Consider the following 16,349-nt stretch of genomic DNA (forward strand, 5'->3'; position numbering starts at 1 on the left):
GAATTTTACTTATCGGTCTATTTTGTCATTGTATTTTATTAAACTGCTAGAAACTTTCACCTGAATATGGAACTTAGTATTTCAAGAAAGCTTTTTAGTATTCAGTATTTAGTATTTAGATTTTTTAGTATTATATATTTATAATATAAATATATTTAGTATATTTCTTAGTGTTTCAAGAAAGCTTTAAAATCTGTAGTGTTACAGTTGAGAAGAAATCATGAATAACATCTCTGATTCCTTTGTAATCAATGAAAATTTTCCCTTTTGGATATTAAGCAGTCCAGGATTTTACCTTCAATGTAAGAGCGGTAGCAATGTCACACTTCAGTAAATCCAACTTAAAGATATATTTTTTCCTTTGTAGTAGGGTTTACTAAACAAATGTAGGTCTTCATCATTTGAGTGACAGTAACTCAGAATTATTTTCATATCTGGCTGTTAGCAATCATGCATCACTACTTCAAGGTCTCATCAAAGACTGTTTAGTAAGCAAACCCACAAGTGTGCAAAGTACCTGGGATTTGGAATAAAAATTTCTCTCTTTTTCTGAGAAGGCACATACTGGTGGAAGACAAGTAGTAGATACCTTAATCAGGACTGCAGTTACTAGGTACAGAATTACTATGGTACTTCTATTTGGTTGAACTTGGGTGATGTCAAATAATAGTTGTACATTGCCAATACAGTGAGTAGCAGAGCAAGAGCAGAGGATACCCCCCTAGAGTAAAACTATGGTATCAACATCAGAATAGTCAGAAAGAAATCTTTGGACTCTGTATACATGTGTGTGCATGTTTGAATGTAGCTGTAATTGTAATGTTTGACTATGTCTGCGTGGTGAAGCTACTAGAGTTTTCCCTCAGGAACATAAATAGTTTGTTTGCTATATCTAAAAAGGGTGGTTAAGCTACTACTTATCCAAGCTCTGACATTGCTGCCTAAACAAAAATTCATTGTGCTGTATTGCAGTCTGTCCCTTTCTTCAGCTATGTGTAATGTTCTGCAACATTTAATCCCTTTTCCATTGCCACGCAATCATCACTTTAGCAATTACATTTGATCTTCCTAGATATTTTTGCATGTTGCTTATCTATATTCAAGAGAATATTCAAATGGCCTCACATATTTTCAAATCACTTGGGGATGTCTGTCTAGAAGCTGTCCTCTTTGCATTTCCCAAAAGAAGAATGCAGAGAAGATGGCATTTAATTTAACATGTAATGAGTTCTCATATTTCTTTCCACAACTGGTGGAAAGGAAAATGACAAGGACTTGTCATTTTTTTACATTGGCTTTCAGCATCTTAGCTAGTGTCCAGCTTGCTCTGCAGATGACTTTCAGCTGCATTCCTTTTAATCTGAGCTCTTTGGATGGAAGGGAGATTTATATTCTGTGGTATTTTGTTCACATTCTTCATATGCTATCTGCTCCGTGTAGTTCTGGTCTGAGGTTTCCTTAACAGATTTTCCTATCTTTCTGTATTAAAATGTGATTAACCACTAAAATGGTCAGGGAAATAAGAGTTTAAAAATCTTAACGTGTTTATTATGAATATTGGTTACACAGAAATTCCTAATAGCCTTTTTTTTTTTTTTTTTTTTCTTCCTGTATTTCCTGATAGCAATTATTCTCAGACAGCTGTTTCTTAGCTATAGCTTTTTTTTTTTTTCTAATTCTGTGTAAAGTTTGCAACTGATACAGGTAATATATCCATTAGCATTTTTAATACCTCTTCAACCTCCTGAATCTGAATATTGTTTTAAGTGTATTGTCTTAGTAAACACAATACAGTTTCATCAAACAGACTAACTCAGAATATTAGGTAATACCCAAATGTTTAAGAATTTTTATACTTTCCTACACAAACCATTTTTTTTCCCACAGTTCTAGCAGGAATAAAAGTTTTAGTCAAATAGAAGGACACCTGAAATGTCTATTCCAAATATCTTTCTGTTCTCCATTATTTGCAAAATACAACAACTTCTTTGTTATAGTTTGTGGTAGTCATGAGTGTATGATTTGAAGATTTGTTATGTAAATATATGTAATTAATTTGATTAATTCCACGAATCCTACCCACTTCAATTTATATTTCTTCCTTAGTTAATATAGTTGATCAGATATTGAGAATGAGCACCTGCTAGTTTTCAGTCCTCCAGGTTATTACACAAATGTTTGGCTTCATGTATGTGGTTACTACCTCTGATATCAGTGGTAGCATGTTATGTGCAAACAGTGAAGGATTTAGCACAGAAATAAAAGTTGGCTAGCTTGTCTCCAGTCCAAGCTCTGAGAGTGCCCAGCGCCAGTGTGCCAAAGTCATCTCTGGTGATTTTTCTAAACAGATGTTGAAAACCTTTTTTGTCTTCTGAATCTTAAGTGTCTTCTTCCCCCCAAAAGGATTTTCAAGTGCCCTCTTTCTAAGATGATTTTAAGAATTGATTAAATTAAAGAATATATCAAAGGTAGAGAAAAAAAGTGTATTTTGGATTATCCTGGAAAGCCTGATACTGAAGTGAATTCCTGGTCAAAAACTCGTAGCCAGATTTCTAATCAGAAGTCAGACAAATAATTTGTTATTTAGCAAGTAAGGACGTATCTGAGGTAAATCTTTCATCTGAGAATTGATTTCATATATAAATAAAATCAGTTTTCCTTGGGGGGAGGGGAGGTAGGGAGGAGGGGATGGAACACACTTGTAATATAATAATACCACTTTGAATGAAATATAAACCTCTGAAAACACAAAAATGCAGTCAGTATAGGAAAACATAGCAGTGATCCACTAATCCACTAATAAATAAACAAACCAAGCACAAATTTAGTACAGTGTTCAGCGTTTTAAAGTCAGAAAGAATTGTTATGATCATGCAAGTAGAGGCCCTTCAGTTAAGCAATTAAATGGTTTAAATGGTTTGAAGGACCTCATAGAAGAATTTTATTCAGGGATTTATCCCATTCATTCTGGTTTATTCCACAGCAGGGTAACTGTTAGATTGTCAAATGAGAGAAAACTTTACGTCTATCAGAATATACTTATTGGAACTTCTAGAAAACAGGTACATTTTAAAGAGCTGTCATGGAGAAATAATGAGTGAGGTATACCCAAGAAGAAAAATCCGAGAACACAGAGACTATAAAATCAAACTAGGAGAGAATGCCAACATTCCAATCTGAGTATTCCCATAGTCTCTGAATACCAAACAAATGGACAGGAGTGAGAACATCACAGTAGTAGAGCATAAAATGTTTTAAAAATGTGATCTGTAGTGTGTGGGGGAAAAAAAAAAAAAAAAAAAAGAAATCATACTGTGAACCAAAATGATGAAGACCTGACAGAAAATCAGGGATAGAGTAAACCAGTGAAGAACAACTATAGTATAGAAAGCTTAGCTGGAAAATGCAGGGTTGTTTGTATGTACTGTGAGTGATTACATACACAGAGCAGATATAGATACCATCTGACCATAGTAATGCACTGCTCTTGGAGAATGCCTTCATGCTGAAGGGAGCTGATAGAGAATATGCTGATGAACAAATCTAGGACTTAGCAGCATTTCAAAGAAGAAATGCCTTTACTTAGTTTGCAGATAAAGCCTAGCATATTGTGGCAACATTGAGAAGTAATATTTCTATGAACCACGTGGTGTCAATAGTAAAGGTAATAATATATCAGTGTTATGACAGGTCCATCCAAAGGCGTTGTGCTGCCTGTGAGCTACTTCGTTGTTTATATTTTCTAGAAAATTCTAAGCATTAAATACACTTACTCTTATGAACATAGGCTGTTGATCATTTTGTATTTCACCCACTTCAAGGACTTGCAAGGTTAAGAAAGACTTCTAGTGGTGTCTAATGCAAGCACATATATGGAAATGCAGCATTTTCTTCTGTAGCCACTTGAACTCTGTATAAGTGCAAAGCTTGCTAAATGATTCTCAGGGCTTTGACACATAACTTACTATTGCAAAAAGGTGGTTTAGCTCCTCCATTAGTGAAGCTTTGTGAGTGGTAGCGAAATATCAGTACATCTTTTCTCAACTAAAATCATTTCATGAGAATTGCCACTGATATGGCTTAGCTGCTGTAGAACATCCTGAGGCTTCAAAATACTCTGCATACATAATACTCAACAATATCTAATCTTCCATAAATTTCCTCTATAGAATAGGACAATGTGGTTATCCTTTACCATATTATCATTTGATCCATTTATTTAAGTTTATTAATGATACTTAATGACTTGGAATTTAGATTTTGTATTAAAACAATAATAACAAAAAGAAAATTCCTACAACCTGTTCCTTAACAATAATTTAATTATCAGCTTTATACAAGTTTAGTCAGCCAAGAATTGAACACAGTTAATTAACAGTGTTCCATCTTTTGTAGTCCTCAGGCTTGAATAGATTATTAGGACAAAAGCTAAGCTGCAATCTCAGTTCTGTAAGGTGCTGTTTTTCTTATGGCCCCAGCCCAAAAAGGATTAGGTTTAGATTTAAAGGAAAGAAAAAGATGATGTAAAGGGATCTGTTTAGTTTTATTTTTTAAATAGCATTCTACTTTTATATAAAAGCCTTGCAATTGGAGTTCTGAGGCAGTGGCATGCCAGAATTGAATCCCTACATCTCTGACCATCTTTTAGCATACTAAACACCTGTTTAGCCTGTGTGGATTTATGTTAGATTGCAGTATAAAATAGACTTGTAGAGCCAGAAATAGTGTCATACACTGTACTCATGAGGATAACCATTTAGAGAGGAGTACTCTTAGGACTCTCTTCTCTGCACCAAGCACTGGCTCTGCATTTCCTGTTTAACAGGAAAAAAAAAAAAAAAAAAGAAAACAAACAAAAAATCTGGATGTGAAAGCATCAGACTGAGTGTTCTCCTTCTTGGCTGAGTGCTTTTAATCCAAGAGCTAACAGGTAAGTAAATGACCTGTGGACACTGGTGTAGAATCAAGGGCTAATTCTGACCTGGAACTGCACTGCTATGGAAGGCAGGAGAGAAGACTGAGGATCTGCCTCTTGTGAAACAGGAACATTGCCAATATTTCTGAGATAAATACGGCAATAAAAAGATGAGCGATCAGTGTACCAGTCACTGGGCTAAGATAAATGAGGACAGGCACTCCCAGCAACTTGGAGTTAATTTTTCAAACAAAGTGTTTGTTTTCATTTCTAAGTAAATGATGCCTAGTTAACACCCTTCAGTGTCTAGATCATGGTGAAGCCAATCTCTAACCCACTTTCCTGAATGTGGTGAGGTTCGGAAAAGACCGAAGCCTGCAGCATTCCTCTCCAGCTTTGGGAGCGAACAAGAGATTGAGGTTTCATCTCTGATGCACTTAATCAGGTGATGAATTCTGGGTTTCCAAATCTGTGTTGAGGATCAGATGTCAGTTACTATGGTGCTTAACTTGTATATACTCAGGTACTTAATCACATCAATCTATATAGTTAGCTTCATCTTCAGAGAAACTGTTGGTATGTGTATAGAGATAATTGTTGATCTTCCTGAGATGGGGACAGAGCATCTTGGCACTCTTTGATCCCATATGACCTTTACATGAGTTTATGAATACCGATGGTTGTATGCTTGTATGCATACACACAAAAATATATAAACATATATTTTATGTATATATCTATGTGAAGAAAATCCCTACTCTGCTGTAACAATGACCATGTTCTTTCAACTTCAAATGAATGATGAACTGAACCAATGTACAATTTACTGCATTTTTTGCATGGTTTACAAACCATGAGAAGTATAAATTATACAGCTTTTGAATTTACTAGATTGTTTTTATATTTTAAGGAAGGTAATACATTTATCTAGAATGAAAAAAAAAATTATTTGGCAAGCGGCACTAGTGGAAATGTGATTAAATGTTCCAGTACAACGTCCCTGATAACTTCAGTAAGAAATTAACCCAATGAGAATTAGTTCAAAGAGAATCCAAAATGTATTTGACAAAAACAATGATTTTATTTTGAGTGCTTTTATGTCAGTTCTAAACACTATCACTTCAGACAGAAGTATTTCAATAAATGCTCCCTGTCTTGGGAAATAAATGACCAGTAAAACACCTTAGATATCTTGAGGTTTTATGGGTAGCCTGAGGCAGGAGATTGTAGACATAGTTAACATAAAATATGCATATATTGAGTATGTGTTGAGTACCAGAGGAAAAAGCAGGAATCAGCTTCTGATTCTATTAGCTTCTAAGTTCTTTTGATTATATTCATTTTAATAATTTTAGGCAAGTTTTCTTCTGCCACTTTCTGCATCTCCAAAATAGGAATAGCAAATTCCCTTTGGAAAAAAAAATAAAATTTTTTTTTTGAAACCTGTAAGTAAAAACTGCTATACAAGAACTTCAAATTATTATGGTAATTTATGAGATAATGAATGTTATCCTCAAAAAAAAAAAAAAAAAAAAAAAAAAAGTGTTACATGAAATACTAACTTCTTGAATTTGAATTGCTTTTCAGATTCTAAGCCTAGACTGATGCTTTGTTTGAAATGCCTTTGAAATCTTTTCCACCTGTTTAAGCAATTTTGACTTTGCTGCAGACATGGCACAATAGTTACATTATAGCAAGTTAGACAGCTTGTCAAATGTAAAACCTGCATTTTCATTTCCTTATATCTTGCTGCTAATGCAGTTCTACTGTCCATCCAGATGATTTCCTGTTATACAAATGGTAGCAGATGTTTGCCAATGAGTTCTATTCCTACAAACGTCAGTCTAAAAAAATCAGGTTCAATTTTATGCATTATTTTAAGAGAAAGTTCAATTTCATTAAATACACACACACAAAAAGGCAAATCTTTTGTTTTAGACAGTTCCAATTTTCACTACTCTTGTAACAGTTCACAATTTCTCTGAATACTGGACATAGCACTGAACAGAAACAAACCTGAACTATAACATTGCATACATTTGTGAACATCTGCAATAGCGAACTTTCCCTCTAATGGAGAAGATTTTGGAAATATTCTACACTCAGGTGCCACTACTTCAGATTCTGGGTAATTACTCCACCTTTTATATACTGCACCTAGTTGCAGAAGTATCTTTGCATAAATATCTTCCCTTTCTCCTCAGACTGGCCTGATTAAAGCCAATAAATAGATGCGTATGCAGTCCCTGACAACATTTAGACGAAAATGAATGCCTTGTATTGGTTCTGCAGTCCTCAGATGAATTGCACTCCAGAACAAATTTTCGGACTTTCTCAAACATTTTATGATTCTGAATGGAAACATTCCAGATAGCTTGCTTTCTCCTGTTTTCTAATGATAGATGCATCTTAATCTGATTTAAGCATAACATATTTGGTAACCAGATGAAAGGCAAGCTGAATGCTCTAAATGAAGGAGAGCAAGAGGTTATGACATGATTTTTGCTTAGGAATATTTACGATTAAACTCTGTGCATATATATTTAATTCTGAAATCCTTAGTAAATGTAATAAAGAAGCTTTAGTCACATTAAGGCTGAACTGTTCTCAAGAAATGAAACAAACAAAATTCTAGAAAAACAACCAGCCAAACAAAAAACAATAACAAAAAGCATTGTTACATTTTAAAAAGAAAGAAGAAATGTAAAATATTTGGAGATGATATTTCTGTCATAAAAAGAAATAATGAAATTGCACATAGTCACACTTTTGTTCATTAAAGTGTCCATCAAAAGCTAAAGAAAAATATTTAAGACTGTAGTAGTTAGACTGGCAAGTTTATCTGCTATTACCACACTGCATTCCTAATATGTTCTTCAGTATTTAGATTAAAATTTTTTATCCAAAGACTGAAACTGTATTTTCTGAGACTTTAGGAGAAGAAAGAGATTTAACATCACCAAATGGATCTGCAGTATCTAGCTGAACAACAGAGAAAATACATCAAAACTTTAAATTATTACTTAACAATGAACACTGACAGACCTGATAAAAGAAATAGAAGATTCTATTTTGATTGTATTTCAAGAAATATTGCTATCACTTTATGCTGCAAACTCTTTTTATAATGCAGGAGAAAAAAATTATCTTTGAAAACAGCATAAATTCAGCAAGAACTTAACTCTTCTTCTTCTTGTTATTTATTACTTTTAGGGGTAAAAAGATTGGACATGATATTGATTTTTTGATCACCAACCCAGGACCAAGAGAAGATGATGAACTTCTGCATAAAGTTGTTGACTTGTGGAAAAAGCAGGTATGAATTTAATAATATTTGGCTAAAAAAGAAAAAAAGATGTTCTATCAGCATGGAATTAAGCCTATATAACGCTTAAAGAATGTTGACTCCTTTTCACAGAAGATTTCAGTATTTTTAAATTGCATGTTCTATTTAATTATTAATCATGATGAGCTAGGTGTATACTACAGCTCTGAAGTTGAAGGTAATGTCAGGGGTGCCCTGCACACACTATTATATCCTCCCCTAAGAATCTGCAACTGATCAGAGGTAAGTTAGGCTAAATGGAGTTTTGGGTGATGCAGAAAAGCTGCTATACTTAATTTCTCATTGAGATGGGAGTAGTTTCCCCAAGTTACTGCTTTGATTTTGGGGAGCTCCAACATTAAGTATAGTGAACTTCTGTAACCCCATGGTGCGATGTTAGTAAGTCTGAAAGCTTGGGTACAAAACACCTGGAATTCTGTCCTCCTTTCAGCCCATAGATTAACACTTTTCCTGGTTTCCTGTTTTTTGGAATATGGTAAAAATTGATGTAGTCCTCTTTGATGTTTGGGTTTTTATATATGCACATATTTCACAGAAGAATTGTTCATCTAAGGTTTGTTGTATTCAACATTCTTCAGTTCCAAGCAACATTAAAGTTAGAAAATTTTGAATTATAATAGGTGCAGGTACCTCAAAATATTCCTGGGTCAGAAATATGGTATGTTGGGAAAGGTAAGCCTGTTATTTATTTATTTATTTATTTATTTTTCTCCTGTCAGGCCAGCTAAGATATTTTTCACTTTACTTCCCGTACTGTTCAAAGGATTTGAGTACATTTCAACATGTAAAAAAGACCAGCAGTCTGAGATGAATCATCATGCCTCACTGCTAAGCAAAGTCATCTTTCAGTGCAGATAGCCTGGAGAGAATGCTTTCAAATTTATTCTTGACTGATGTACTTTAATTAACATATAATGTGTTAATATGTGAAAGATACTAATAATATTCTCCAAACAAGCAGAAACTTATCTGATTTTATGAAGAACTTATTATTTTAGAGGTGGTCGAAATCTTTCTACTGGCTTAATGACATCAAACTCATTATTTCCTGGTAAAATACAACCCTAGAAGAATTTCTCTTCTTTTGGCTGACTTGGTATCCAAAATGTTAACAGACTATTACCAATTTTAAAGATTTCTCTGATTTCTGTCATAATTGTGCATGCAAAGTGTACATATTAAAGTAGACTGCTAGAAGGTATACTTTATCATACTCCAATGAAAAGCAATGAAGCTGTGACAATTAATGAGTGTTGAGGAGCAATTCTATTTTTATCTTTTTATTATTTATGTAAAGATTCTTTCTCAGGCATTCCACTCCCTTTATTCTGAGCAAAGCTGCGTTTCTTCTTGGAAGCTGTCCTTTTGCTTTCTTAAGCAGATTTGAACCTCTGGGAAGGCATGTGCATGTCCTCCAAAACTGTTTATTACCACACAGCAGAAAGGAAAAGTGACAATAGGGTGAGTCTAGAGCCTGTCCCTGGGTGCAGCCTTTCATTCCTTCTCCCATTCCATCACACTTCACTTACATTAATGAGAACAATGGCAGTGATCTGAGAAGTCTGGCAACTGCAGAAGCTTTTCAGGTCATCCTGAGTTGTTTTCATTAAATGGAATTGAAAGGAAAGAAAGAGAAAATAAATCATTCTTGTTGATTTTTTTTTTTTCCCAAGGAATAAAATTTGGCAGAATTGAATGCAGGCAAGAGTGCAGGAGGTCAAGGGAGGCCAAGGGTCTGATGAAAAGATTAGGATTCCTCTAGAGATCTCCCAGCATGAAGAAAATGTCAGAAGGGGAGATGCACAGTGGAAGTAGCAATGAAATCCAAACAAGCTGGGGATTGTTTAAAGCTACAAACAAAGACTTTCTGTGGTTTGTTATTTCTCCAGAATTTTTGGGGCTTATAACACTTGTTATACAGCCTCTCTACTGTGATCATTGTAATATGTAGGCTTTTACCGTCACTACTGAAAAATTAGCTGCCAGAAAAATGAAAATACAAAAAGAAAGAGGAATTATATTCCTCTTGCTTTTTTATTACCTTTGATTTCTAAATGGAAAGGAAAAAAAAAAAAGAATAAAGAACCTAAAGCACTTTTATATTTTTGACGGTACACCTGTTGGTTGCTTCACAGCTTTCCACTTTTGTGCTACTGCTTCAAAGCCCAAATTCATCAAAGAATGTCACTGAGGTCATGATGTTGACTTCCTTTCAACAGCTCTTAGTGAAGGATTCTGCAATGTTTAACTTCTAAACTATGGACCCCATCCTTATTTAAATAGTTTAAAAGGGCCTTTTTCTTAGCCAAAAAGTTTAATGTAACAAGATCCTTCCATTGAAAGCTGTTGAAAAATTAAGTGGTTAAATCAACACCATCGTGCTCTTTGATGCAGCAGCAGCAACCGGGGATATAAATGGACTGAGTAACAGAGAACACAGTCTCCCCTGAACTTCAAAGAAGAATGGCTAAATGGAAAAGCTGCAATGTAGTATACAGGTTATGGTTTTAATGATTCCAAGAAACTTCATAAAGTAAGAAATTACTTCCTCCGTGGGTTAGAGCTTGGAAGTGCATGGGCAAACAGGCTGAGCTGTCTGTGTCAATGCAGTTTCATTCACATACTGTGTAAAGGGGGGTTTATTTTTTGATAAAAACTATATTGCTGTATTTAGCACTGTTGCTGTTAGATATGTACCATCAACAGAGGAAGAGATGCTATTACTGCAGGCATTCCTGTACTCTCCATTTTTTTTTTCTTTCATATTCATGAAAGTATAAAGTTGCATTAGCCCACATTGACATTTCATTTTTCTTTCAGCTTTTAACAAAATGGGACTATTGGTGCTTTCCTATGCTTATTAATTTTAACATTTTGTGGTCTGGGTTAGACTCTATCATTCACCCTTGCTGAGGTGAACATGTCAGGAAAAGGAAGGCTTGAAGTCTCATTGAGGTGTATGGTGATGAACAAGCAACTAGTCTGGCTTTTTCATTTCTGGAAATAGCTTTTTGTAAACAGGGTTCACAGAACAGCAGCACTTTCATTATTGAGTGACAGCTGGATGTTAGTAGCAAAAAAACCTGTTTCTAAGACTAGATACAGAAACAGTAGAGAGGCTGGAACAAAGAGCTTATTTCTTTAAGATGAATGCTCGCTCTGCTTATAAGGATGCAGGCCTGTATTCATTCCTTTGTAAGCAAATGTTGCTTCACCTTTTACATTCTGATTTTTATTTATTTTATTTTATTTTATTATTTTATTTTATTTTATTTTATTTTATTTTATTTTATTTTATTTTATTTTATTTTATTTTATTTTATTTTATTTTATTTTATTTTAATTTTTTGCTGCATTTTGGCTCAGTTTCAGCAGGAGCTGAGGACATTCTTATCTAAAATAAAGTAGTGCATGCTGGCTAGAGTACTTTGGTGGGACTTGAGATAACTTGGCTTAAACCCCTTAGGCAGAGGATGGGGTTGAGTATGATTGTCCTGACTCTGGGGTTATTGCATAAAGTAGGCAGAAGTGTTCCACTGCCTTGTATGTTTTAAGTAAGGATCCTGGCAGCAGTGGCTGTTCTTATGAAGTCTGATTTTTCTGGTGTGTACTGTCTATCTATATGTGGGTAAGTATGTATGCATATGTATGTATATGTCCCTACTTATCTATTAGTTCTTGTCACTCACCAGTGCAAATACTCGTGGCATGGAAACAGGGAAACGTTCCTGAACTCTGGTGCTGGGCTGTGCATTCCTGTCAAAACCAGGCTGTTCAGGACACGCCCAGAATTAGATCATTCTGCTGTATGGGGAACTTCAAGCTGAAAAAATTGTCATCAAAGGGACCAAGGCAGCTGTATGATTAGGCAGCAACTGAAAAATTTTGTATTGCTGATCAAGCCTTTGATGCCATTTCCTAACGATTCCTCACTCTAACAGCATTGACTGCTCCCAGGCATCAGTTACTTGAGCTGTTCAACTTTATAGAATTCCATTTATCTCACCTAGGTAGCGATTTTTCTGGGTTGAAACCTTGAACTAACATGCCTACATCCTATTTCAGTTTAGCTATAGGTATTTCAGTAAAAATAATACTGTTCCACTTCAGTAAACCATCTTAGAAGGAAATTAAGAACAACAACATATATATATTTCAGAAGAACATATTGTATTACATTTGCTTTGATATAAAATAGTCTTACTCTGCTTTAACCCAGCTACCAATATATAGGAATAATGACTTCTTGTAACATTAAAAATGGGATAGCATTTCATTTAATTAAAAATAACAAAGAATGCTAAAGACGATATTTGATTCTTCAGCTATCGTTTATATATTCTTCTCAAAATTCACACACATCCCCAATTTGATCAAACATTTACTCCAATATTAATACTTCTGATGTGCCAGCATTCAGTCTATTTAAGTAAATGTGCGTTATCATTTTAAAAGGGGGAAATTCTTTGGGCATTGACATAACAAAAAATACATTTGATTTTGATGATGATGTAAATTTGAGACATGAAAATGCACACATTTTAAAACTTGATTGTGTAAACAAGGTCTACAGCAGTTTATGTTGTGTAGATCAAATGGAAATTTGCAAACAGCTGCAGATTCCCTGACATAGACTAATGTGAAGGCTGCAATTTTAGCAGTAGACGACACTTCATGCAAACTTCATAGCTGACTGCCCCTTCAAGTCATACTTTTTCAGAAAGTATAGAAGTGCTGTTTCAACTGTACTTTATGGGGTGACAGTGATGTCCAGTGCTCTATCAAATCAAATTAATAGGAAACATTGTCATGAATATGACCTATGCTTTGGCTGCTATTTAAAACCATTATCCTAGGTTTGAATCTGTTTTTGGTTTCAACTGTTTGTTGGAGTCAGCACTTGTGTAATTCTTGCCTAATTACTTTTTTTTTTTTTTTTTTAAGGTTGAATTTACAGCAGGGTACTTCATCTTATGCTCTATCAACTTTAGAAGTTGCCCAGCCAATAAACACTGAAAAAAACACTACAAGATAACCCAGAGATATTTAGTTCTAAAATATCTTTCCTAAATATCTTTCACATTTGCTAACCATGACCATCTGCAAATACTTAAAATGTATTCAAGTAGAAGATATGGTCTAGTCAGCAAGGGAAAACAGCAACAGGAAGTCTTCAATACAATTTTGTTGTAACTGCTTCATAATTTGCTTGATGTTAAACCTCAGGTGCCCCAAGGAGCATTGCCTTGTAGTTCCTAAACATTGCAATACGAAGAGTTTTAAAAGAAAACTCTTTAAAAACTCTGTCTTTAAATGCTGTGGTTTAATAGATGGAATTTGCAGTTCTAAAGCAGCTGGGAGAACTCAAAGGCAGGACCTTTGGTAGGTCTGGTATCCAGGACGAATTTTAGGTAAAGGGAACATTTTTAGCGTGTGTAGTAGAGCAAAGACTCTTACGTCAAATTTACTCTGTTTACATTTACAATTGTATATTTCTGTAATGAGTAGCAAGATGAAAAAAATGACTTTGAAAACTAAGCAAAACTGATTCAGAAGATATCATCCAAAAGATGTCTTAAAAAGCCTGAGCATTTTATATCAATGCCATTTGCAGACACACAGATACATAATCATATCTCCTTAAGAGCTTGCAGCCTTAAAATCCAAGGAATAGTTACTGATGGCCAAGTGTGCATGTCTACAGATCTCGCTGAGACAAGACACTTGCCAGGTGCTTGTCTGTGCAGGGAGAAGCCACTGTAGTCTGTATTATTTTCCTAGATTTATCAGGGTGTCAGGAACAAAAATCCTACTAAGAACACCCATCTATAGTAGGAATTCAATTCCTTTTGTAGTCCACCTAAGAAAGATGGGCTTTAATTCCTAATTCTTTGTACCAAGAGATTTCAATTTCATTAGAGCAAAGAAGCATTGATATAGACTGAGGTAAATGTGCAAAGCTAGTGATCTGAACACTCTACCTACAATCAGCATATGGGTGTGGGAAATGTAGGTACCTGGAACAATAAAAAGGACACTTTAGCACAGCCTACTGTAGTTGTTAGGAAATAAATCATTTGAATTTCTTCTGGGATATGCTATGCAATGTCCCACATCTCAAAGACAAGAAAGGAGAAATGAGTAAGAGAAGTGAAAACCCTGATGAAGAGGCTAAAAGCTTTTACAGAGAATGGGAAGAAGTTTTGAAGTCATCAATTAACTATCAATGATCAAAGAGATCAAACGAATTTTTTTAGCATTAAAAACAGCAACAATAAAGATTAAGAATTAACCTGAAGTCAGGCATACTTTGTTAGTAAGAGTGGGTGAGATTAGAAACAGTTATGCATTAACATTCAACAGCTGTTTTGGGTTTATATTTGGAAATTGTATCAGTGTCTTGTGACGTTGGGGTAAAATTAAGAAAAAATTACTAGCTGTTTTAATGATGGATGTGAGAGAACACCTGCTAAAATTAAGCATTTTCAAATCAGCTTGGAAATGAGTAATCCAAGAAGGAGCTACGTAAGGAATTTTCTTAGATTAGTTTATTACAGTCTTCAACTCAGGAAAAATTCCAGAGAAGAAATGTCAATGAAAAGCAAATAGTTATCATTAAAATGGCTGGCCCAGTGACCCATAAAACAGCTTGAGAGTGATCCCTAGCAAAATAATGGGATCGTTAATGTGGAACTATCATCAAAAAAAAAAAAAAAAAGCTTTTTTTTTTGGCCAGAGCTGTACCTCTGATATAGTAATATAGTAATATAATAGTAATAATAGTAATGTTTTCTAAGATATTTAACGTTACCACATAAAGTTAACGACTTGTGATATATTATCAAAAAGAAAATCAAAATAACGTATTTTTAAATTTGGTGTTTATTATGGAGATATCCTTCCAAAAATCAGTTTGTTACCTGTGTTTGAAGAGGCTTGACATGGAGAACATTATAATTACCTATTGATAACCATGAAAGAAAAGTACTACATGATCCCAGTTCAATATTGCATATTTAAACAAAACAAAACAACAACAAAAAGAAGCTAATATGATTATTCTTTATCCTATATCAAGTCATATGTTAACTAAAAGTCAGAAAGTATTCGTGGCCTTTTATTTTTTTTTAAGGTGAGACCAAAATAAAAAATATTAGACAAGAGGAAGGTGGATGTGTAAATATTTGAGGGATTTCAGAGTTGAGACAAACTTTGGTCCAAGGATATAAATCTATCCTGATGATGGAAGTTTTAAGAAATACTCTATTCATCTTATCAGAGAGAAGTTCTCTGATGAATTGAGTTTGGTCAATGTGTGGATTTAAATACATAAGCATATATAATATGCTGACAATTGTTGATTGGCCTGTTGGTCTTGAAGAGAAAACTAACCAACTCACCTGCCCAAGCACGGTTAATAAATCCAGCATAGTTGTTTTCCTTCTAGCAATAATGATTAAACACTTGTCAACCTATGGAGGAAATGGTATGCATTATTATTGCTAACCTTTATAACAAAGCTGGATTCCGTTTGCAGAGGCAAATCTCAGAAGTCTCTGCTTTCTGTGTAATCTGGTGCTCAGAGGGGAGGCAGTCACAGTGCTCTCCTATATTTTATGAATCTATAAAATCTAAATTAAGGTTGAGAGTACCAGGAGTCAGGCACCCATCTGAGTGTTTTCATCATGTGCAACCTCTCTCAGGAAGTGAAATATTTTTGCCAGCTGAGTCTTCCTGCTAGAGATGGTTTCAGTGTTATGGAGCATTGTATCAAGCCCCATTTTGCTCTGAAAGGATAACAGAGGGAAGCAGTGTGATTGATAATATTTCTCTTATTTATTTTGTTGTTGTTGTTGTGTATTCGATATTTTGCTTTCTTTAAAAAGGATATGCTTGGCAGCAGAGAAAGAGAGGCTGGTCCTTATCTTGTCTCAGGTGCTGTGTTTTGGGTGAGGAGAAGTTTTCTGACTGGTGGGGGGAGATTCGCTTGAGAGCAATGGAAGGTGTGCCTTTAGATCCCAAAGATATAAGAAGCTTTGTGGGTGTAAAGTAAATATAAAATGCCCTTGTTGAAAGGTTGCAGGCTAC

At 34.6% G+C, this 16,349-nt stretch overlaps 1 protein-coding gene across 5 annotated transcripts in view; it reads left to right on the forward strand.

Annotated features, from left to right (window-relative positions):
- The window catches only part of DNTT (DNA nucleotidylexotransferase), a gene marked incomplete at its 5' end in the record, with an annotated part of 166,410 nt that overhangs the window by 124,129 nt on the left and 25,932 nt on the right, over positions 1–16,349 (forward strand). For all 5 annotated transcript variants that reach the window (XM_084526575.1, XM_084526574.1, XM_084526576.1 and 2 more), the window contains one exon: positions 8,129–8,231. In XM_084526575.1, coding sequence (XP_084382701.1) covers positions 8,129–8,231 — 103 coding nt within the window. The remainder of the gene's footprint in view (positions 1–8,128; positions 8,232–16,349) is intronic.

The sequence above is a fragment of the Aythya ferina genome (assembly GCF_964211825.1).
Source record: "Aythya ferina genome assembly, chromosome: 7".
In the NCBI taxonomy this organism is placed as follows: domain Eukaryota; kingdom Metazoa; phylum Chordata; class Aves; order Anseriformes; family Anatidae; genus Aythya; species Aythya ferina.